The following is a 25,992-nucleotide window of genomic DNA, read 5'->3' on the forward strand; positions in this document are numbered from 1 at the left end:
ACATGATGATGATGAACATTTATTCAGAAACGAGATACGCGATGTTGAACATAGTTATAGCACCGAAAGGAAACAAGATCTGAAAGTAAAACACAAGTACAACAGTAACTCAAAAAGGGCTACTTTTCTAGATAACTATAAGACACGCACACGCACGCGAGAAAAATAAGGAAGCTATCCGTGTGTACAACGTATAAAAGTACGCATATTGACTCTCATCCTCCCTACGATATGCTATATACGTAATAAAACCCCGCAAAGATGCAATCTCAAGGCGATAAAATAAAGTCGAGTTGAACTCGGAGATGGAGAGCAAAAGGTGCATAAACAAACGGAGACGAGAAAGTCGAGCCAATAAACGTGCGCCCAGGATATTCGCGAGCGAGCTCATTAAACACTGGGACGTATGTTTGATGCAGCGGAGAAAGCCCTCTCGTACGAGAACTCCGCGGTTTATTATCAGTACTTTCCGCACACGGTAGGAGGAAAGAAGGAAAAAAAAAAAAAACTACGAACGTGGGCGGAACGACGACGACGACGCATCGGAGATAAAGAGGGAGATGTCTGTGGATAGCGAGTCGTCGACGACCTCTATTGGCTGCCATTGACTCGGGAATGTCTCGATAAGGGTGGAGGAGATGAATTCCCGCTTTCATTGTTTTTTCTTCCTTTTCCACCTCCGGGAAGAAAAAAAACCAGGGAGAATCAACAGCTCGGGTTAATTTATCGGGCAAGTGGAAATACGAAGGACCAAGGCAGCCGCGAGAGTGACGTTTGGTTGGGGAATTTAATTTTTTATTTCGCGCGATGAAAATTTCGTTAAAACTCACGGGACCCACGCATCGGTTGAATTTTCACAAAAAAAAAAAAAAAAATGATTGACACTAACAAGATTGGCCGTTTCAGTGATCAAAGGCCCGCAACTCTTTAGGCGTGCCGCACGTGAGCTCGAGCGTTTAAAAATTGGTTATGAAAAAAACGCATGGGGTCACTTTTGACGCGCAACAAAGAGATAAATATTAAATTTTTTTCTGAATAAAAATGTCATAGTTCATTAACAAAAAAGGGAAATAATTTTATCGCACAAGTCACCTGCAAACGAGTGGGAAACATTTCAACAATTAAAATCGTAAAACACGTTTCTAGAAAATCTTTGTTTTTGACCGATGCAGAGCAATCTCCAAGACAGAATAAAAAAAAAATCCTACAGGCGTTGTTGAAAGATTCAATGTGCTGCACTCGCGACCCGTGCCATAAATTTAGCGGCGCACACAGCCCCATGAAATGAGCGCGAAATTCCGTATTCAATTACTTCACCCGAAAATAAACTACGATTCGGAAAAAAAGAAAAGGACCTGGACGAGAGCTCAACTGCAACTTTCCACCCTCAAAAAGAGCAAGGAGGGGAGGGGGGGCAGCTGATAGAAACGAATGTTGCGCCACCATTCCTAGGGCCACTTGGGTTGTTAAAAAATGCAAAAAAGTAATTTCAAAGGAGGTGCTAGCACCGTTGCTACTGGTGCTCGTGAAAAATAGCCGAGCGCGCACTTGGCGCGAGAAAGAACTACCCGAGTGTACGGTGAAAAATTCAAAAAGACGCAAACGTCCGAAGCTGTTTCTTTCGACCGGTTCACCCCCTCCTTCCTCCGTCCCGAGTCCTTTCTTCTATTCAAAATAGGTCGCAGCTCGCTGGAATACTGACAAGCGAATCATTTGCGTCGTCCAGTGTTGGCGGGCTGTTTCCTGTTTTGTGTGTGCTCTCCTCCGATGGAACCCTCTGAATCGTGCCATTTTCGATAAACTACGTTTGCATTGGCGATTTGTCTGGTTCGCTTCGACAGGAATAATATTTTTTTTTTCATGGAATAAAAAAAAAAATACCGAACCACGAGATATTTCCAGCAAGCGTTCCGTGGCTCTTCTTTCGGGTAACAATGTCTCATCAGCGCGCGCGCACGTGAAAGAGGGGGGGAAAAACAGCAATTCGTATTCATTTTGTATCGAGCCAATGCGTGTAGTAGCAACGAGTCCGAATGAATTTTACACGAGCACTTGTACGAGGCAATTCGGACGGGAAAAACCGGGATATGTCAAATGACCCTAGAGGCTGACCAAACTCGCAGCTATACTACTGCAATCGACGAGTGATGCCCAGGAGGCGGGAATAAACAAATACCGACCATGTTTACTGACACGTTGTTTTAAATTAAAATTACACGGGATTTTTATTTTAAAATCCAACGGAATATGCAGTTGAAAAAATAACAATGACAATCTCGTGTATGATTTCTCGCGTTTGGCGACTGAAACGACTCGCGTGATTTTCGCTTGCCACGATTCACGGCACGTTCGCGCCGAGGGCGATTTTTTTTTTTGTATCGCTCGCAGATATAAAATCGTCTCTGTATAAAAGGAAAAGAAGAAAAAAAGAGCCAAACTACCGGAAAAATTCAAACAGAGGTGAAAGAAAATCCTTGCGTCAATGCGTGCCTTACGACGGGGTACGAGAGCTTGCAGGTAGTAGCGTGCGAAATTTGAATACCAAGACTGACGAGAGCATGGGATTTATTTTTAGTAAAGGAGACTTCGAAAAGTAACACTTGTCGCAATTTTTGAGCTATTCGCTATCTCAGTCGAGTTTCGCGAAATGTTCTCATCGACTTAGTACATGAAAAATAAGGTGGTTTTTTCCGCTTTGTCAAAATCAAGAAATGATAATTATGAAATTGCATGAGAAAATGGCAATAAAATAAAAATGAATTTTAATTTGCTGTACTTGCATTCGTGAAATCGTATGAAAGCCAAATGGTAATATTTTGATTACTGAAAAAAAAAACTGGATTTTCATTAATAAAAAAAAAAAAAAAAAAAAAGCGAGCGCATTCACTTTTGATTCAAACCAATTTCGCATTTCAATTTCGGTTTTTGTACGAATCTATGAATACACAACAAGTGCATAAGCACTCGACGGTGCCCCGAGTGTAAATTCAAAACGCGGCTCCCACTCATCGCACGAGGCACTCGAATAAAATTCTACCCCCACTTAATTCCAACCCATTTCGTCTCTCTCAAAAGATGAAAAAAGACACGCGGTAAGAAACGAGGTCGTCCCGAGGAAAAATCAAAACGTCTCGTCTCGCGTAACGACGCCCCTCTGCCTTCGGGTACACCCACTAGAGGTTGCAGCATAATATCCTCCTCATTAAGCGACGAACGAGTACAACGGATGTGCACTCCTCTGTGTTGCAGTTAAAGACGAGCGCGAAAGCACGACGAAAGAAAATTGAGCTTTCAGAGCTTCCCACTCGGTGATAGGGAAGACAATAAATCTCAGAAGCGACGAGGTTTGTTGTTTCGGCCGCAAGCACTTGATTCCTGTGCTCAGCTGAGCTTGCCAGACTTTTCGCCTATAGAATGACACTGCATCTCCCTTTTTTCGACTCGTTCTCGTTAAAATTAATTTCACCCGTGCAGGATTATTATACCCCCCTTTTTTTGTCCTCTTAGCTACGGTACACTTTAATTCGAAACTCCAAAAGCTCATGATATCGGATTTCTCTGGATATTCTTAGAACACCGAAGCTTTCAGATGCACGTGCATATATACACGCCAACATGTTATAAGGTGATTCCAGAAAACACGGACTGGGGGTGGTGTACACAATCTACCAGCCACGAAATTCGTAAACAAACGCGTCTACGTATAAACGCAGAGTCGAGTATTCTCCGCTCTGTAGTTATAAATTTTAATTAAAATTTGATACACAGGTGCGCACGCCTCCTGCATTATCGAGTAATATCCCTAAGCCAACGCCTTGATGAAGTTAATTTCGGGGGTACGTGTATCGCGCGAAGCAACTATTTTAAATTAACTTTATTGCCGAAAAAGCTCAAAAGTAATGTTAATTAATTAAAAAATCAAGCTGGACGTGAAAGCTTTTTAAGACCCCTTCGAGCACTTGCCTGCAGCCACTCGGGGCTTCTGGAATACGCACTCTGTCTCCCCTCCATTCTATTAACAATTCCACGCTAAAGTGCAACCCCATTTTAAAACAACAGATCCCTTTTGCTCCCAAAGACAGTCACATCCCTCTTTTCTTTTCTTCCTTCTTTGAATCGCTCCTTTGTCCTCTGGCCGCTACACTTTTTTCGGCTCGCTTGCTCTTTCACCCCCAGAGCTCCTAATCCCCGCTCCAACTTTCGCCTTTGACTCGACCCTCACCCTCCTCGCTGCGTCTCGTCGTTTACTAATTTCCCACTTTCTCCTCCTGCGAGCTTTTTTCCGCTCATTTGCGCTTTTAATGCCCGGCTGCACTTTTTCCACCCCAACAATATTTCACCCGACAAACATTTTACTTCAAATTCAATCAGCATACGTCAAGTCCCACCATTTTTTCAGCCCCTAAAATTCACCCCCTCCCCCCTCTAGTCCTGAGATCAGAGTTCGACGCAAGTATCCAATCCACCTGACCCATCCATAACCAGAAAATCCCGTAAGCCCCTTCCCTCGCCCCATTTTTCTCCGCTCGATCGCCTTCCCTTTACCCCGCGAAACTCCAGCTCGTTATCCCCTTTTCTCACTTTGAGTATCTTTGGCCATTTTCTTCAAGTCCAAAGCTCGGAGACCCTCGGCGCTGGCTCTGCCGTTACCCCGAGTCTTCGAGAACGACAGTAGCCGTGCACCGTCTGCCATTGACCATCAGCGGCGCGTTAAAGCCTCTGCAATTACAAAGTCTGCTGGTCTCTCGTGCCCCCCACCCCCTCTTCGGAGAAAGCCGACGACCATCGCTGCGAGAGAAGGATGGGGGGGGGGGAAAGGAGGAGCCATCCACTTGCGAGGCACTTCCAGACTCTCCGCGGAGAACTTGCGCCCCTTCCCCGCCCCATTTACATTTGCCCTCGTAAAAGTAACTTTGTAACCGGCGCCTCTTCCCTTCTCTTTTTCTTTATTTTTTCCTCGACAGGATTTCGCGAGAGACGTCGGTGGACTCGGGAAATTTCCCCTCTTCGAGGGAAGAAGAAGACGCGACTTGGGAATACTTTTCCAAGGGGGAGCTTAATTTTGATAATTGCGGGCGACAGAGGGGCTCTTCTTTATTGCGTGCGTATAGCCGGGGAGTCGTAATTCGTTTCAAAAGACGTCAGGCTCGATCTAAGTGGCCAATGCTACGATATTTATGATCGCGTGCCACGCGTAGGTCTCACCGTTTGGTTTCGAATACTCACGCCGGGCCACTCGAACAATCGACCAAAATTAGGATTTCCTGGTGCGGATTGAAAACAGGTTCCAGGAGTAAGTATATTGCATCGGGTGTAAAAAAAAAAAAAAGCTCGAAACACGTGATTCTCGTTTATTCTCGAATGAAAAACATTGTTCGCATTGAAAGAAAAGAAAATGACATCTCGAGAGAAGAAGAAGAAGAAGAAAAGAGGAGCACTAATTTGCCTGCAATTCGGAAAAAATTCAGCTAACGCGGCGGCCCTATGTTAATTAAAGCAACAATGCGGACCGACCACGGAGTATCTGGAGCGTGTGGTGCAGACAAAGGAGAGCCAAACTGCAGTAGTGCAGTTAAAAAGAGCCGCAATGGGTGCTCGGGAGTGTCTCGTCCCCCTTGGCTGCATATCCAGCGACTGTAACGCGAGCGCTCGTCCTTGAACGTATTCAATAAAAAGGAGGAAATGCTCGGGACTCTGGCTAAAATAAAAGCCCGCTTGGCAAAAGGTATACGCGTGGAAAGCGCAAAATGACAAAAGCAAGGCGCTCCTTTTTTTTCCATTGTACTCGTGTTTAGCAGCATGCAGTAGGTACAATATGCGCGAGACGCGGTTTTGAATGAATCGGAAAAGACTCGGGGCAGCAATGTTCGAACGGGAGGGTCTGTCTCTTTGCTCCCTCGTGCTTTTTAATTTCGCGCGGGAGACGGGAGCGAGTGGCGTCGATGCTCAAAGGCGCCCCGAGCTCGCTTGCCGGAAATGAGAGACGTCTTATTAGGGAGGGAGAGAAATTTTATATATAAATGCGCCTCGCGCGCTTTCACGACGCCCCGTTTTTTCCGCGGGTGAAAGAGAAGCAGGTCTGCACACGATTCTCATAAGTCCCCGTGAAAGGCGCGGGTGTGTTTTCAGGGAAACGCGATTTTTACGCGTATACGTGGGCTTACAAAATGCGGGAGGGCTTTGTGGTGAATAGGGAATTCATCAGCAAAAATGAGTTACAATGTATTCAAAGCAAATGAATTTAATGGGATGTAGGTCAGTGACGAAGAGGTAATATAAAGATGATTACGTCGACTGCAGTGTGAAATGCCACTGTCAATTCCAATTGGCGTGGAGCTTCCTTTGAATATTTATCTTACTTGTGTATCTTTTTATACCTTTTGATGAATATACGATTCAAATTACATTTTATTTCACAGAAATTCTACAAGTCGCATACTTTTTACATTTTTATGATTTTAATAATCATTGTCCGTTGTACAATTCATATCATAGATTTAAATTATTACCTGATGTTATTTTCATAAAAACTTCTTCAAAGTTATTTGATAAAAATTTAATGTTTAAAATATTTTAATCTCAAGTAATGAATGAAATATTCTGATGGAATCTGTGTTATGTTATATTACCTCTTTTTTTTTCGATAAGATGCGTTACTCAAAGTAAAATAGAAGTTTTAAGTTGGAGATTGAAAAAAATTTCTTTGCTTTACTTAAAAACAGTTGTTAATAGTATCATTGAAATTTTTATCAAAAAATTATTTATTTCCGCAATCGTCTTGAAAAAAATTCATTAGGATTTACTTATCGTTTATTATTCAATGTACAAATGATTTTATGATTACTAAATAAATTCATCATAAACATTTTAAACAGTATAAAGAATATTGTACGTTTTGTGAACCGCTACGAGTAAGAAAAACACAAAAAGGTTGATCAAGTAAAACTCAGTCGAGAAAATCGTGAGACATGACACCCCATAAAACATATTTTTAACACGTCTTCAGCAAAATTTTACTTTCGCCCGCATAATAATAAAACTTCCCTTAAGGATGCAACAAAAAAACACCAAAGTTGTAAGTGCACAAGAAAATCTTAGATCTATCAAAAGCTGGTAAGAGCGACACACGTAAAAAAATACTATACAACCCCTTAAGATTACAACTCACTGACCAATAGTGCCTGCAGAGACGAGAGTATAACCGAGATATAAGTCAGCGTCTGACACCAAAGCTTTACAGCTTTCTTATGCCACTGCTCATCGTGACACATTCTTATCTAGCCTCACGTTCAACTGGAAACGAAGAAGCCGAAGTTTGACCGCAGATAAGAAAAACAAAGAGACCAAGAAGACGGGAAAGTGTAAAAATTATTTAATTTCGAGTTCTTCCTCTTCTTTTACGACGACGCAAGGCTTCATTCCGCCTTTTTTTTTACGAGCAGGAAGTAAGAGCGGCCAAGTTTTATCGAGATTCATCAAACTTTGAAGAACCCATGCTCCCTCGCAAAGATCATATACTACCAAAGGGACGTAAACACACGGCCGGGCATCTCTTTCGTTTTCCGTGTACACGCGCGACATGGCATCCGTATGGACTTGCAAGGAAGCAGGATGATGCACCGGGAAAAGAAGCACGCGCATCCATCTTTTAGACGATAGGGAGAGCGAGGCGGGGAGAAAAAGAAAAGGGATCGGGTTTCCGACGACAGAGGAGGATATCGAAGCTGCATCCTCGGAAAAATACTATCTGGGGACAAAGTGTCGTCCGGCTGTGCCACCAGCCGGGACGAGCGTCCCGAGGGAGCTGATACGGCATTGTTTGCTCCCTCTCTGTGCGCTATACCGTGGGTGTGTGTGTGTGTTTATACGTATACATGTACACACGAACGGCAAGGGTAACGCGAGCTTCGTGCACCTGTGTTTTCGTGTTTGTAATTTACTAGCTCCCCGCGACCGTGTCACTTGGAATATGCTTTGTGCTTTCTGCTGCACGTTGCTTTTCAAACGAATATCGTAAGACCCTGGGGTACCGGAGTAAATCTTGCAGCCGTGATCTCTAATTATTGGACCAAAAAAAGTTTTTGTTTTTTCTTTTAAAATTATACGGATAACAACAAAAAATCTAACCAAAACCACCATCCGTACACCGCGTACGCGGAAAATAAAATTACCTCCATCCAACCAAAAGATAAGAAAATAAGCACAAGCTCCCGGAGAATATCTTCAATTAACATTAAACGTCGCTTACGCGGTAAGAGACGTCGGATGCGCTAATTTTTCGCCGACCGACCCAAAGGTATAGTTAAAAAGTTAAGTTACTAAGAAAACACAAGTTGTGCAGGAGTACGCCGAGCGCAAGGGAAAAAAGAGCCTAGATGCATTCGTTCCGGCCGAGCCGTCAAATCGGCTTCTCCTTGTTAGCAGGCCTTTCCACTGTACGGTACACCCCCCTTTCTCCGTTCCGCTATATACTCTGTCTTTTCGAGGTTCTCCCTATACATACCCACACACCAGGAGCCAAAGATCGAGCAAAGGAGCAAGCTGATCCTCCGACTTTCCAAAGCGCGTCTTTAGCTCGACCGGATTCTCCCTCCCGCTTTGGCTGCACGAGCTTTCATAAGTTTGTATTTTGTTTTCAATGCAAAAAAAAAGCGGAGCCCGCGTTTTTTTTGCGCGCGCACGATTATATTGGCATTTGCGAGGGATAAGAACAGCACAGCGCCCTATTCATCCGTCCGTCCGCTGCACACGAGCACACAATATATACATGTATTTGTATGCGGGAGGAAGAGAGGCGTATTCGTGCTAATACCGGATTGGCCTTTTTATTAAATTTCGAGATACATGTAGGAACACATATGGATAATGTACGATTCGTGCACGAGTGCATTTGCGAGAAACGAGCGCATTGTGTATTTTCGGGGATGAAATTCGCAGGTGTATTATTTTAAAAACCATTTCCATTTTACTTGATGCCCAACGTTTGGTACATCATTCGTCGAACCACTTTGTTTTTTTGCACAAAAGTGAATATATATATATATATATTTATACGTATACCTTTTGCCCTGAATTACAATAAAACAGCAGCTTATACGCGGAAAGGGATGAAATTCAGTGGTCGAGCAGTCCCGTCTCTTCAAAAAGTGACTCTAAAAGAGAACGAACCAACCAACCAACCAAAGAAAGAAAGAAAGAAAGAAATTCGTTTGCACAAGAGATTCAATAGGGGAGGAGAGAGACTATCATGCCTGTACATACAGTGGTACCTACCCTCTGTACTGCTCTGTCTTTTCTATTCTCCGCATCTCGTTCCAACCCCCTCCTGTACACCGGGGGCTTGGGCGTTCATTCCAAGCTCCGCGTTATTGCTCGCATGTCCCCCTTCTCCCCCCCCCTCCAGCCACGGAAACATAGCCCAGCGGGTCAACGATATCATTTCCCCTGTACCTTTCCTTCTGCTTTAGCTCGCGAAGAATAGCCTGCGCTACGATAAAAAGCCGAGCAAGAGTTTAAGCGGTGCGCTACACGCCGGCAACAGAGCGCACACTCGTTTGCCGATGCAGCCGCAGAAATAGATCTCTCTCTTTCTCCATGTATTTCCCGAATTTTCTCCGACCCGGGTGATCCGTTATTTCCTCCCCCACCCCTCCGTTTCTTCTTCCTTTCATTATTTCTTATCTCCGCGATTCATCCGAGACTCTCGAGAGTTTGCCCCGCTCCTTTATTCCCTTTCGTCGTGTACACGACTCCCATCTCGGTGCACCCGACAATACGACAAACGTGCGTGTGTGTGCATGTTCCCCTTTTAATTGAATCGCCCCCGGTCCAGTCGCCCTTCTTGTTATTATTAATCGAAATTAATTTTCTTTGCGACGAGCGCGCCTATTGTGCCCCTACACGCCGTGGAGTCTCTCTCTCTCGTCTCATCCGGTCGAAAATTACAAACGCAAGACGGTTCCCGGGGTCGAGGTTAATGGAGTTTTTCCGAGGATATACGGATGGGGTCTTGGTGATTCACAAAAACTGTATTTATGCACCTGCGGCGCTGCCGGTGCGATGAAAACTCACTGTTCATTGTTGGGAAATTCAATTACGCTCGTGTACGTGTGGAGGGTCTCCTTGTAAATTTCGCCGTGTAATTTCGTTCGTCGGGCGAACGCGAATTGAATTATTCAAAGCCCCCTTTGATCGCGTTATTACACTTTGGAATTTGGAAAACAAACCAAGATTGGGATTCAACATTAATTGATATCGCGATGATGACGATGTCGACTCAAAAATGAAAAATCATAAATAAATGATATGCTTTCATTGAAATGAATTTCTTAGTATTTTCCACGGCTCTGCGTGTATGTGTACACGTGTGTATTCCCTTGGTACGAAAACCTTTACGGATAATCATTTTATTTTCATGAGACGAAGCTATTGTTAAAAACCCAACAATGAAATACGCGTGTACATGCGGGACATTTTTTTTTTTTTTTATATATTCAGAACCCTTTCATCAATCGCTTGTAAATAATTTCCATGGAACGGTATGGAAAAAAAAGAGTGTCCCACTTCTCGCAAACATCGAGTTATCGAACGACGCATAAGCGATGCGTGCAACAACGAGGCTATACGCGGAAAATTAATAAAGTAGCCGGTTTGATGTAGGGACCGGAGAGCCAATAGCGTGCAACAATATCGACGGAATGGGTATACGCATAGGAAGCGATGAGTCGTAAGCGCTAGGAGACATAAAACGCACGTTTTCCCGAGCTGTATCGAGAAGCGCGAATATTAGAAAATTTTCTTCCTCCCTTCTTTTTTCCCGTGCCGGTGTAGCAAGAGTATAATGGCCGGGGCGCTGGAATGCGCAGAGTTGGAGAAAAGACCGACTATAAGGCCGACGTCGATTTGGAAGTTGCAGAGCGCCTGCAACGTCGACGCGGTAATGGCGCGTAAGGAAAAATTCCTCGGGAAAAAGTAGGCTAAGTTGTTTCGAATAAGCGTCGCAAAGGGGCTTTTCTCCCCCCCCCCCTCCCCCTGAGATGCGAGAGTTTTACGTTTCTCTTTTTTTTTCTTTTCGAGTTTAAACGATTTTTGGAGGGTCGATAAGGAAAAAGTTGGCGAACCAAGTTTCAATCGAATAACGAAAAAGTACAACGAAACGACGGGGGAAAGGAGTTGTCATGATCCACGAATTACAGAGTCACGCATTCACGTGAAAGACTTGTTTTTGATATCGCGAATTCGAATGGGAAAATTCCAATGCAGGGCCACCGAGTGTAAACTCAATTTAAAACTTTGACCAAGGACGGGAAACTTGGAGAGAGGTTTTCCCTTTTGGAGGAAAATTCGTGTCCAATTTTAACGACGTCAATTTTTCGCTAACGAAGAACTTGTTGAGTTTTTAAATCTATGAGCTTCTTTAAAGTGTGACAATCAGAAAAACCAAGAGGAAATTTTTTTCCACATCGTGGGTTACGTAAATTTACAATGCACATAGAGACATAGAATGCAAAGAATATCATAAGAAGGTGCGTGTAAAATGAAATTTATTTTATGAGTGTGAGTTTTAAACCGAATCCTTTGTCCAAGCCGGTGGGCTGGTAACGAAGAAACATATTTATATAAATCTTGAAAGTCATTAGAGTAATAAACCTAGAGTATACTTTTCGACGTAACCCAGTTAAAATGCAAATACCTTTGTAAAAACTCATTTACACTCCAGCAAAGTCGAACAAACAATGCATATACATACATTTTCCAGGAAGGAGGTATGGCATGTTTTCGCGTAAACAACTCCCAGAACAACTTTTGCAAGATCAAAACTAAATAAACTCCACTAAGTTTCGCTCAATCCACCAGGAAGTAAATTAATTTCTAAGTTTTGCGAAAAAAAAAAAAAGAAAAAAAGCTGATGGTAACTTTCATCGCACGGCCTTTAGAGCCACGAAGACGAAGTTAAAAATCATCCGCAGCTGGAGGGGGCTTTCACGGAGGAGGGAGGAAAAACATCAGCCCGAGAGATACGGATATGTTTATTCTCACAATACCCGCGAGTTGATATTTAATTTGGCAGATGTTTCGCCGAGAGATATCTAATTTTCCCAGAGACGACGACGATGACGATGGTATTCGCATGAAAGTTCATTAACGGTCTTAAAGCTAACTACGAGCTCCTGAATCTGGGAAACTCGGATCGTTCATTTATACCTTTTGCGCGCACTCACTCGGCGTACACTTTTAATTTGTACAAGCACTTGGTTGAAAAATACCCGAGTTATAATTTTTTAGCACAAATGATAAAAAAATAAATAAATAAATAAACCAGCAACACCTATTCGTGACCTGTAAAACAAATAAAGATTCACTACATTCGAGATACATCGAGCAAGAGGAGGAGAATGGCGCGCATGCCAGGGGACCCCGGTAAAAGTATAAATATATCTTTAGTCGGAATAAAAAATAACGATCTCGTAACAGCGGTATCGTAGTCCGGCGCTCTGCGGGAAGGTAAAGCTCGCACACCTGCAACGCCGTGTACACCATCCGCTGTCTCTCGGCTCTCGAGATCAATTTAAAATAATGAGGAGCCGAGATGAAAGAGAAAAAAGACCGACTCTCTCTCTTTTCCGTCATTCCTGGATACACACACACACACACACACACACACACACACACACACACACACACACACACACACACACACACACACACACACAGAGAGAGAGAGAGGTTTCAAAGACTCCGAAAAAAAAGGCACGTCGCTCCTTAGCCCGGGAATATCGATGAAATCTACTTTAATTACGGGAAAAATACGCGGAAAAAGCCAAAGCGGATTGCAAATCACTCAGCGGAGCAAATCAATCTCTCGACGGCGTATATATATATTGTACATATATATGGCGCACTCTCACTCGCTGCGACGAAGGCGCGAAAGTTCGCGTGGGTGGTACACGAACGGGGACTCGCCGGCTTATCGCGCTCCAGAGCTCTCTCCTTCGTCAATTAACTCTCGAAAATTGAATTCTAACCCCCTCCCCTCCCCCTGCCACCCACACCCAGTGTTCCTTGTTATCCTTTTTCGATGTAGTGTAGCAAGGCTTTTCACGTCATTCAAATAAAAGGGCACCCCCCAGGGGCTCACTTTGCATTCAAAGAAAACATCAACATTTACCACCTACTACTGCAACGCACCTCATTCCCACTCGATTCGCGAGTCGTACAAAAAAAAAAAAACCCCCATACACCAAAGTAGCTACATATATCCGTGCGTACGGGTTCGTGAAAATGTTGAGCGTACACCGCTTGACGTGCCTAATCCTCGCAGCCCCTGTCGCGTAGGAGCCTCGTACCATCCACAGTTGGGGAGGAAAAGAAAAAAGTACTCACTCATCCGAGGTTGAATGAGTTCTCCAAAGGATAAATACTCCAAATGCGTGAAATACTCGCCTCGTAGATGTATTGCATTTAGAAATACACGCACTTCCTATTTACAGCGCGTGATATTTTCAACGACAAAAGAGAGGGATGGAAAAAAAGCACCAAAACGTCCGACAGAGGAAAAGCTGAAGGGGCAGGGGGGGCGCGTACACCAACAAAAGATCCACAGGGCGCGCGTGCGCCCCTTATCGAGTCCAAGCGGAATGGAAAGAGGCGACGCCGGTGGGGCGATTTTCCCTTCGAGCGAAACAGCCCTGCGAACGCAGCGGAGATGGGAAAAGCGACAGAGAGAGTCTACTATAGGGTCTACGGAAGGGTGAACGTACAGCCGCGCGCGCACGTACACGGCGGCGTCGAGTGGGAACCCGAACAGAGTGGCAGTGGAGGCTCGTCTGCTCCGAGCGCAGTGTCGTTCGGTCACTCCCACGGGCAGGAGGTCGCACGTCCTTTATCCGCGCGAAAGCAACGCATTGACCCACGGGAAAAACAACAACAGCAGCAACAGCGTGTGTGCCGCCGATCGAGCGTCAGTGATGACTCGATAACGCTCGGGTTCGCGGTCGCCGGTGGAGATCGGTGAGGGTGGTGCTGTGCGAAGATGTGATTGATTGGACGGGAGGGGAACCCTTTGCACGCCCTCGAGGAGCAAAAGTTCGGGAAGGTGAGGACACAACCTGCGAGGGCTCGAGATGTGGCTGGCGGTGCTGATGCTCGCCGCTATGGCGAGCGGCTCTGCGTACCGCTGCCCGGACTACTGTCACTGCCAGTCGCCGAGGGTCGAGTGTCACGGCCACGCGCCCCAAGTAAGACAGTTCGATGAACTGCCGGGGAACTTTACCGAACTGGCGATACGCGACGTCGCTGACTCCAAAGAGCTGGATCACGTGCAAAAGTCGAACTCGTCTTTTCTCAAGGATTTGCTGGTGCTCGAGATTACGAACATCACAAACTGGAGCGACCAATGCAAGGTGCCGTGGTACGTGAACCCTTTGAATGCTCCGAAAGAATTGGATTCCTTGGACGTTCGTCTATTGAACCTGTCGTACAACAGTTTGAAAAATTTTGGTCTCAACGGGTGCGAGGTGAATTTTAGGAACGCATTGGAGGTCTTGGACCTGGGACACAATCAGATAGAAAAAGTGATTTTTCGAAGGGGGTCGACTGCCAAGAGACATTGGTCTTTAACATGGCTCAACCTTGCCCATAACGTAATAGACGACTGTGACGCAATGACTTTTGGAGGGCTTCAAAAACTGGTGTACTTGGATCTGTCGAATAATAACATCCATACGCTTCAAGAAGTTTTGGACCCCTTGGTTTCCCTGCAGCGGCTTTTTCTCAAGGATAACAAGTTGGAGCACATTGGTGTCGCTTGGTTTCAACATCTCAAAAAGTTGGAGGAGCTCGACCTGTCCAAAAACAAGTTGGTCCTCATACCACCAGATGCGCTTAAGCCACTTACAAACCTTCTTATCCTCAAGTGGGACGATCCAGTGACGAAGACGAACTCGTCGATACCTCTCGATACCAAGACTCCAACGACCGCTACTTTCCCCACCGCAACTTCAACAGACACTTACAGGAGGCGTACAGGTGATATACAGTTTGATTCACGTTCGTCATCGGGAGTCGAAGCATTAAATTTTTCACACAACAGTTTAACGAGCTGTCCGTTCACTAAGGACACGCCAAATAGTAAAATACGTGTTTTGGATCTAGGATACAATAAAATTTACTATTTGAATGAAATTAGTCTTCCAAAACTCCAGTGGATTAATTTTGCCGACAACCAAATAGACGAAATTCACTACGACACCTTCGAAAAGCTCAAGTCTCTGGAGTACTTGAATTTGTCGAATAACAAGCTGCATACGCTCAAGGGTATCCTCGATCCGCTGACCTCGCTGCAGCGCCTTTTTTTGTCGGGCAACAAGTTCGAACATATCGGATCCACTTGGTTCCAGAGTCTCACCAAATTGGTGGAGCTCGATGTATCGAGAAACAAACTGACCTTCATCCTGGCAGATCCTCTGCAAACCCTCACGAGTCTTTCGGTGCTCAATTTGGCCGAAAATCCATTGATAAAAAGGGACCTGTCGCTGTTGCTCAGCACAGGAAGGCGATTGGAAATCTTGGACGCGTCGAGGATAGGATTGGTCCGCGTTCCAGCGGCGCTCACTCACTCAATCAGGATGTTGAAACTAGCTGGAAATCAGCTGACGTCGATCGCCAGTGGGGATTTCGATAGTTATCCGCTTTTACGTGTACTCGACTTGTCCGACAATCGCCTGGTCGGCATAGAAGAAGATGCGCTGGGACGGCTGGACAATTTGGAAGAACTCAACCTATCGGGCAATATCTTACCGACCATACCAAAGAGTCTTCCAAACGGCTTGAAGACACTGGACTTGAGCCAAAACGCTTTGTCCAACTTGAAAGTCAACGATTTGCAAAATCTACATCTACTAACGGAATTAAATTTAAGTGGCAACGTCATCACGGAAATTGAGGGCGGATTCTTCCGGCAACTAACCGCCCTCAATGTACTTGATATCTCCGACAATCCTTTCGTAAAACTGCCATCCGATACGCTTAACGGCCCGTCCAATCTGATGGTCCTTCGCATGTCGGGTCTTACATCATTAAAGACCGAAGAGAATCAGAACCAAGATACAGCTTTTCCCTTCTTGACGCCTGAAAATCTTGTCAAACTGGACGTTTCGCGTAGTCCAGCCCTGGCGGCCCAGCTGTTGGCGGACAATGCAGCGTTGTCGGCGTGTAAGAGCCTTCAAGAACTGAACTTGGCTTATACGTCCATCAGTTCGATAAGATTCGACCTCGGGTACGTATTGCCTCAGCTGCAAAAATTGAATCTGATTGGAAACGACTGGAACTGCACCGACGATCAGCTTTGGCTGGGGGAATGGATCAGACAGCACGACGCTTCGCTCGAATGTTCCACGAGATGCAAGACTCCCTCAAAATTCGAAGGAAAATTATTGCAGCGCATAAATAAGCCTGTAATCTCGAGAAATACCACTACTGTTTCAACCAATGCCCCAAAATTAATAAGTAAAACTCCCGGTAAGACGGATAGCTCGCCGCTTACTACTGCAATTCCGAAAGCAGCGAGCGAATCGACTGCGAAATTTATCACCACTACTTACATTACTACGACGCAATATCCTTTGAAAGTTGAAAAGTCGCGAGGGGAAAACAAAACGGCAGTGCATACAACGCAAATCCTGCCATCAATCAAACAGAAGTCCCAAAGTCTAACAACTACAAATAATGAAAACGAATCCATAAATCTCTCCACGGTTGCGTACACCGCGGAGCACGCATCTAATGCCGAAAAATGGGAGCCAACGAAACTTTCGATACACAGTACAACGCAAACAAATGGAATGAAAAGTAATGAAAATAAACGTCTAGATACGACGGAATCGATACTTGTATCTTCAACCATTGGTAACAAATCAAATAACAAGAAAGCTAAAAGTGATCACAGTACTGCACCCACGACACCCGAGGTGACCGATAAAACAACAACAACAACAGCACCATCAACTGTATCACCAACACCCGCGCCATCAACTATATCACCAACGACTGTTACCACGGTAGGAACAAACTCAACCGGTGGAGGATTACTGATTACAGCCATACAAAAACAGTCAGGTAAACTCATGGAAAGCATGTCCGGCAAGCACAAAGAAGTTAAAGAGGATGCGGTGGTTATTCGCGAGATGGTCAAGAGGGTGAAGCCGCCCAGCCAGGATCAAGTGTTCTCCGAGTTCTCGCACTCGAAATTGCTGTTTGCAAACGAAGAGGCGCAGGAGTTGAACAGTCGAGTAACCGAGTCGGGCGCTCGCACGTCGCCGGAGACGCTGGCAAGTGGCGCGCACCCCGGCATGCTAGTCCTGCTCGGGGCGTCGATGGTGGCCGCGGCCGCGCTTACGGTTGTCCTCTCGAGGCGCGCCGCAGTCAGCAGAAGAGAGAGGCAGTACCAGCGGCACGAGAACATCGAAGTGCATGCCCTCACCCCGACTACGGAGCTGTGGTGATTCAAAGGGGAGGACGAGGGTAATGATGAGGGCTACGACTTGGGAGCCAGATACTTTTGACTGATTCGTCTTGTGACTCTGTAGTGCGAGAGTGTTGCCAAAAATCACACGATGACTAACGTAGCGGCTTTCCAAGGAATTCGACGGATGAGACGGTGACAATAATGATTAATACATGGAAGAGAAGAAAAAAGATGAAGAAAATCGGACTCGAGATTGAGAATTGAGAAGTAATAAAAAAAGGAAAGTGAGTTTGGTGGAAGTAATTGGAGCGATAGGAGGAGAGATAAGTGAATTTTTGTAAAAAAAAATAAAATCAAACGAAAAAAAATGTATGTAGCAGTAGAAGAAAATAAAGTGCAAGATTATCGTAAAAGACTGTGGAAGAAGAAAATGATAAGACACAGCTTCTTTTGTGCGCAAAAAAAAAACAAATTATAATAAAAGAAAAAAAAAACGTGAAACGAACAAAGTTTTTCGCGTACAAAGAGGCAGTTGTAGATGATGAATAAGAATTTATAAAAAATCGTAGGTATAACAAGATGAAAAGAAAAAAGACGAAGCTATAGATATTATCTTTCGTAACGTAAGATAAACTGTGTCAAAAAAGATTACGATAACGATAATAAATAATGTACAAAGCAGAATAAAAGTCGAATATTATTCATTGACAATTTTATTGTTCTTTTTATTATTACCATTTTTATCATCATAACTGATGATAAAAAAATCCATATTAGTTGATTCATGTACGATTAATGTATACATAATTTTGTAAGATAACCTTCAATAAACTGTAGATACATGTTAAAATGTAATATAAAAAAAAATCTAATTGGTATTCGATTTATTATTTTTTATACTTAATGAAAAGTGGATACATCCACGTAGTCATTATGTTAATTGCCAAACATTATGATGTTTCTAACCAAACATTCGTTCTCCAAATTATATACATAAGATACATATATATAATATATTTGTTAAGCGGATATTTACTATTTTGAAAATAAATTTAATTGACACAACAACTGTTCTTTTTATTACTTCCCCAGCAATAAAATGGCATATTAGATTATATTTTTTAATCCTACTACTTTACCAATTTTAATAATTGAAAAAAAATTTTTTAAATTAAAAAAAAAAGAATTCAGTTGACGTATCAATAAACTTTTTAATGATACAAAATAAATTTATAATTCTTCCTCTTTCACAGCTTGGTACTCTTTTTTTCATGTGTATACGTAATGCAGCCGCATCATTAGCACGTATTAGCATGCGAGTAAGTCTCAGAACAAGCAAGCTTCTTCTGCTTTTCATGAATATTAATTTACAAAAAAAGGAAGCTCACGCTGAAGGAAGAAGAAGAGACCTAACAGCAAAACTTTACCGTCGAGGGTCTGCGCCGTAATTCCATCGACCGCGTTATATATGTATATAATATACTACGCTGGCCGTTCTCACCACTACGAAATCCTCCTACAGGTCTACAAAGACTCCGACCGCTGCTGCCCCGTTCGTCTCTTGGGGCCTGCACGATCCAACTCCTCATCTTTCCTTCTCCCTTGCATCGCTTTTTCCGTTTTTCTTATCTCCCTCTTATTCTTACTTTTTCTGTCTTACACTATTGTACGCCCGACGTTCTTCTCCTACTGACCTACCTTCAGTTATTTTATTTTTTCTTGCCATCCTGGGACACATATTTTGAATTTCGTTTGGCTATGTAAATAAAAGAAACTCCTTTTCGACCGTTTACTCTCGTTGAACGTAACGTCAACAATATTTCCCGTTATTTTTGAAAGAATCTACTCTAAAATTTTGCATTTATCCAATATTTATTTCCATAACTACAGAAAATAATTAGCCGAAAATATTTAACAAAATCAAATAACGCACGTCTGACCAAAGAAAAATATCACCACTTGTATTTAAAATTAATCTTTGCTCGAAAGAAAATGAGAAAATTTAACAAAGCTAAATAATATAAGTCTTAAACTTTAAATCCCCGCAACTGTTGTACATGAGGATAATGTACGTGATCATTGCTTGAGGAAAACTAAATGTTCGAAATAATTAAAGAAAACTAAATATTGCATGTCTGACAAAAGCACGATAATACTACTTATACTAAAAATTAATCCCAAGGAAAAATACTTGGCAAAAAAATTAAACTAAACTAAATCATGCATGTCTGACCGAATTGGGATACAACTACTAATATTCAAGAATTAATCTTTGTTCCAGGAAATAATTATCATTATACAAAAAAATTTAAGGCAACTAAATGATTCATGTCTGATGAAAGCTCGATAATACTACTTATACTTAAAATTAATCCTTGCTCAAACTTTGAGGGGGATGAATTAAACACGATGATAACACCATTAGTTATTTAAATGAAAGTTCACGGCTGACCAAAGCTTGTTGACACCACTTGAAATAGAAGGTCTTAATAAATGACGAAGCAACGTATACGTACAGCGATCCAGCGAGAGTTTCGCAACATTGAGCAATTACCGACCAAGGCTTTGTGTGCAAGTTGGCACGTGCATGCTTCAAAGGGGGCCGGTACAGTTCCTGACAAGGCGGCATCAATCCCTGCTGAATAAATAAATCCCTTCGCTCGTACCCCCAAGCCGGAGCCTGCGAGTTTTATTTATAAAGCCCTAAGCCGGCATCTCGACCTATGCGAACACTTTGTACCGGGCACCGTCACCACCACCGCGTATATCCCTCGACTTTTTCCTCCTCAGCTGTTTTGCATGGCCTCTTTGGTCTCCTCTGCCACGGCGGCACTACTCGAGCGAACAAATCGCTGTGAAAGTTTAACGAGGCCAGGAATAGCGGGACAGCAGCGAGTCGATCGATAGGCAAAGCCGAGCTGGAAGACGCTGCGTTGCTCAGGCCCTACTCAAAATGAAGATAAGCTGCAGGTTACAAAGGAGGAGAAAAACGAGATCAAGGTATTTTGAAAGCAGTCTGATGGTTGACGATTCTCGAGTATATCGACTTTAAAGGTAAGTTAGTAACGTTGAGCTCAACATAAATTTTTTCGTTACATATAACTTACATAAATAGTGATATGCAGTTCATTACTTAGTAAAAGGGAAGTAGGGTAGAGTTCGGAATACAAGCCATGATAATAAACATGGATGATTTTTCGTCCAATTTTCAAACGATGAATCAATAACAAGCAGGGTTGAATACCTGACAAAAAGGGTAACACTGGAGGGATAGGGTGGCGCGATAAGAATAAATGTAATTTTCTTCAGTCATCTGAGAATTCAATCAACGGACACAGCAACAAGGGATGAGATGGAGATGGGGGGAGGGCCAAGGGATCCTTGATCTTATTGGCTCGGAGATTGTGGAAATAGAAAGCACCGAATATACACCAGGGCGCGGTTAACGTAATCGCATTTCCCACCGAATTTTACAGTTAACTCCCCGAACCCTCTTTTTCCACCTCGGCGAAAACAACACTCGCGAGAGCGCGCGCCTCTTTGCAATTTGCATAAAAAGCAGAGTGTGCTAGACTACAGACTAGCTGATCCGATAAACCGTGCGGTGTTCCCTGGCTCCTTTGATACCTACACGCACATACACTACATGTCCTGGATAAAATGGTAATTGGTTATCAAACCCGACACGCGTACCCTCTTCTGTTTAGCAGGCTATTTTTTTTTTTTCTTTTTCGTTCACCCCTTTATACGCACCCTCTCGCACTTCATTTGATCGGCCGCGGTGAGTGGCATTGTTATACCCTTCGTAAATTGCAGTCGGCCTTAACGATGGCCCTTCTTTTTACCACCCTCCGCTTACGTACACGGGTATTGGGGATTTCGTTGGGAAAAAGGGTTCCCAGGATTTACGGAAAAATGAAGTAAGTGCATTATCAAGCCCAACGAGTCATTTTCAAAAGCACGGGGACTCTGATGAATTTTCAACGACGTTGTAACGCACAGAAGCGAAATTTAACAGAGTCACTTAATAAGCTAATGCGATTCTCGTGATAGGAAAAAAATGGGAGAGGGGATACATTTTTCCCGGGAGATTTTTATCAAACGAGTAAAAAAAAAAAAAAATCACCTTGAGAGAGGGAGAGAGATTTTGTCTCTATTTGAAACAAGTCGGGTTATCTTTAAAATAGTATTATAAATCCCGAGTTCTTTCGAGCGCTACTCTTTCTCCCGACCTGAACTTTCGTATAAAAGTGTCTCGGAATTTTACTACGCCTTCCGCTCGCTCGCCCTCCCGTTTTGCCCGGCTGCACTGTCTCAAGTAACAGACGGCACGTAATCTCGGAATAAAACCGTCGAAATGGAAATTCATACCAGAGCAGTGAGTGTCCCATTTAACTTTGCCAAGGACCAGACGAAGGTTTTTCGAAACCTCGTCGATCGCTGCGCGTACGCGGTACACAATCATAGAGAAAACATCGTCCGAGACATCATGATAAAATCCTATTAACGGCGCATCGAGCGCAACTTTAAAAGTGCCCGTAGACGACAGCACCTCCCAGCGCACGTAATTACGAGTGTGAAACGTGTGCGACAGGCTTGCGCGTAGCAGAGCCGCGGAGGAAAGGCTCGAGGAACATTTTGCCGTGGAGAAAACGTCGTCGTCGTGCGTATGGTTTAAGTACCCCCCGCAGGCGAGGCACGGCTCAATGCAATATGAACGACACGCCGTCTGCGCCGCTCTCCTCCTCCTCCTCCTCGTCATTTACATATCTGTATTATTCAGCCGGGAACTGTTATTCAATTTCTAAGGGAAGGCAGGCAAGGCGGACGGCCGCAAACGCCTTGTTATTTCGCCCCCGAGACGGTCCACAGTTGCCCCCGTCGAGGTAATAAGGTTGTACGCGGCCTTGACTCGAGCGTTAAATAAACTTTGAAACTCTATCGGTGCGTGGGAGGGGGATGACGAGTCCGACATGAGGGATTTCTATTTCAAAGACGTCGGTGAGATTTGTATTGCTGAGCCGGTCGCACGAGCTGATTACAGAGATTTGAAAAGTTTTATTGGATTGGCACGTGTTTTTTTTTTTTTTTTTTTCTTTCCTCTCTACTGCGAACGAATCGTCGGAGGATTTGGGCTCGATGGGTGAAAAACTTTGACGCGCGGGATTCGATTTGAGCGATAAACTTGCCCCGAGAGGGAAAAACCATTTTAATAAAACCTGATGAGCTAGCTCTAGTTTAATTTGAGTGCTCTATTGAATTTCAGACGCTACTTTGTCTCCAGTTTTAAAGGACAAGCAGGAAAAGAGGGAGGAGGGATGAGCCTGTGTATTTTGTTTGACATTTTCATTTACCTAAACTTTTTGTTGTGAATTTACTTTTAAAGTATGATGTACTCTGGGGTAAGGGGGATTGTTCTTTTGATACTGATGGAGGTGAAATTCGCAAGCGCTACAATTTTTGGATCATAATTTTTTAAGTCTATTGTGTGCTTTTTGAAGAAGAAAAAAAAAAGTTTCAAGTGCTCTACAACAGATTTTAAAGCGGCTTAAAAGCTCGGGCAATAATTAAGAAGTGATGAAAGGTTGGTTTTTGAAAAACCGAGTTAGTCAAGTGTTAAAAATCAATCGAGATCAGAGCCGAAGTTTACAACCCAATTTCAAGTACGCGCAGGAAAGAGAAACAAAGAGAATGAGGCGCACGTCCGATTGAGCTCGAATTGAATTTGGGTGCTAGAAATTGGTATTTTATTATCGAAATGGAACAACCAAGTCGTCCAATAATTATAACCATTACTGCCACCCAAGCGATCGAACTTGCAGCAAAAAGTCGAGAAAAGTACCTAATTAAATAGCTTATCTCTCGTGGAAGATAGCACGAGTCTCTGAAAATAGAAGCAGCGAGCGTTCGTTTAATTGTGTACTAATGCACTTAGTAGTGACGCAGAAATCGATTCGTACAACGCGACAAAAAAAAAAAAAAAAAAAAATCTCAGCGCAAATAGATTTCTAATGCCCGACCTGACTCGGAATAATTCAAGTGGTACGCTTGTACGTCGTATTGAAATGAAGACATGGCAAGGGAATGGATTGAAAGAAGAGGCTTACAACAGTTGCTGCGAACGATAATGGGGAAGAAAGAGCAGAACTTTGGTTTTCTCAAGTTTTCTCGCGCAAGAGTGGAGGGTCGCTCGAGCGCGCTAAACTGGCACGATTTCATGGGATTTAGACTTCAATCATAACTTTATTAACGAGCAGTAAAGCACCCTCCCGAGTTTCCTCCTCTCCATTCTACCCCTTTTCAGATATATACGTATAATATACGTACGTATACGTACGAATAAAGGGAGTGGAAGAGCTCGTGCTCGTTTGATGCTAAACTACCCCGCACGAGCCATTTGTATACTTAATAACGCTTTGGATGAATCCGAAGGTTGGAAGCCGCGAGCGAGAGAGCACTCGAGCCCTGTGTTTGGTCGTCCCCTTGGTAATTTTTTTTTTTTTTTTTTTGTTTCCGAGGGACTACGACGACGACACTTCACTTACGCCCGTAACTTTTTTTTTATAAGGTGAGGAGAAATGTGAGACGAGGATATGTTGGAGGCCGTGACGACGTGCCCTGTTTGAAAGTAGCTTTTTGTCGGGGAGAGAGAGGGAAAGGGAGTTCTTTGGAGGAAAACAAAACGAAGGGAGAATTTGCGGCAGGGATACGGGGGATCATTCCCAGACATGATATTTTTGGTTATGATTAGACTGTAATTAATTTTACATCAAATAAATACAAAAAAATGTGCGAATGGTGTATCAAGGAAATTTTTTAAATCATTAATATAATCATATAAATTTAATTTTTTTTTTTTTTTTTTTTTTTTTTTCAAACGCAAGTATGTATGTTTAAAATGTTATAAAATTTAATCGGTTTGAAAATTTCATACAAAGTAGTATTAAATTTTTATCGCACATGGTATTTTTCGAAATAGTTTATTGACGGAAAAAAGTTTAGTATTTATGAATAAATCATTCACTTTCGTGGAAGTGAATGTAAAACATATCGCACATACATCCCGTATACAAACGATAAAAATTCAATACAAAAAATTTTCAATACCCCTCATCTCCAAGTATAGAAAAAAAAAGTTGATCCGTAACAATATTTTTCCATTTGACGGCTACAAAATCCGGATGTACGGCAAACTTGACACGGAAAATGATTTTGCAGTAAAAGCTCTCGTTGCTTGATTCTTTTATCGACGAAAGCAAAAAAACGCCGCGTCATCATATAACGCAAACGTGAAAGCTGACGTGTGTTATTTATTTTTTGTCGTCGAAACATACGTACACGAAAACACAAATCTTTACGAAATGATGAGTAAGCCCTTTCAAGTGACGTGGTTTACTGTCCATAGAGCAGCCACTAAACAAAATAAAAAAAAAAACCTTTTTATTCGGTATTGTCCACATCTCCATAATTTATACTCTCGTCTCATCATTTTTTTGGTCTCGCACGATCGTAGTGCATACTGCGTATTTTAAAAATACATACATCGCGTTTATTCTCAAAACTATCAAAGGGTGCATAAACATGGGTGATACAGTACAAAAAAATTTTCGAAGCATCTTTTAAAAATATACATTACAATTGAGTGAAATGATTAAAAAATTATATCTCTTTACGAGGGTTTTAAAAGTTTTACTAATAAAAGCTCACATTAACATTGACAATTTTTTAAATATCTGCAATAGCTAATCGCGTTTAAGCAACCTTGAATGATGAATCAATGATGATTTCGATCTGCATGAATTGTAGAGAAAATATCTTCTCGTGACAGCAATTTGAGATATTCATCTATACATTATCCGAGCGAATGAAACCCCATGGCTAATCGAGCAATCCCTTCAATATATTATCCACACACGAAGAAGAGGAAAAAAAAAAAAAAAAAAAAAAGTTGAAATATAGCACTTGTTAAAAGTAATTAAAAAGAAGATCTTCGGTATAATTAAAAATCCAGCACCCAGGTGGGCGGGCAAGTTTCGCTTATGAAATTTCGTCGCACTCGAGTCACAGAACGAGCAAAGAGATCCGCTCGTTATTCCAAGTTAACGGAGCGCCGACGCTCACCTATTCCCCGAGCGGCGTGGCGTCTATGTGCACGGTATACGTATGCATGTATAAAGAAGCATCCCGGGCGCAAAGCGACAGTGGCAAGTCCAACTCGGCAAAGGCAAGCAAGCAACCAACTCAACTACTCAACGCAGCGCCGGCAGAGAGAGGAGGAGCTTGGGAGGTGTAGTAGCAGCCAAGTTTAAGCTTTCCCTCAAAAGCAGCGTCCGACTAATGACGCTCGTTTCTACTTCGAGTGTCGCTACTCTGCTCCTGCGACTCGCTAGCTTGATATTTTTCCTCGTGATGGTTTTCCATCATGGCAAATTACTCCAAGGCCTCGGGCTTACGTGTGTACTTTTTTTTTTTTTTTTTTTTTTTTTTTTTTTTTTTAACGATAAACTCTGATGTCGGGCGAAAATCTT

At 43.1% G+C, this 25,992-nt stretch overlaps 2 protein-coding genes across 2 annotated transcripts in view; one reads left to right on the plus strand and one right to left on the minus strand.

Annotated features, from left to right (window-relative positions):
• The window catches only part of timeout (circadian regulator timeout), a 116,092-nt gene that overhangs the window by 63,105 nt on the left and 26,995 nt on the right, over positions 1-25,992 (minus strand). The window lies entirely within an intron of this gene.
• On the plus strand, positions 13,828-18,483 carry LOC106644472 (CD180 antigen). The gene has a single exon (XM_014359991.2). It carries the CDS (start codon positions 14,124-14,126, stop codon positions 17,499-17,501), a length of 3,378 nt encoding a protein of 1,125 aa, XP_014215477.2. The 5' UTR covers positions 13,828-14,123; the 3' UTR covers positions 17,502-18,483.

Source organism: Copidosoma floridanum, unplaced genomic scaffold (assembly GCF_036245765.1).
Source record: "Copidosoma floridanum isolate Cflo_tuat_1 unplaced genomic scaffold, Cflo_Japanese_pri ptg000030l, whole genome shotgun sequence".
Classification (NCBI taxonomy): domain Eukaryota; kingdom Metazoa; phylum Arthropoda; class Insecta; order Hymenoptera; family Encyrtidae; genus Copidosoma; species Copidosoma floridanum.

What these genes read in the sequence shown, in the direction of transcription:
- LOC106644472 (XM_014359991.2), top strand. Translation starts at nt 14,124, where the DNA reads ATGTGGCTGGCGGTGCTGATGCTCGCCGCTATGGCGAGCGGCTCTGCG.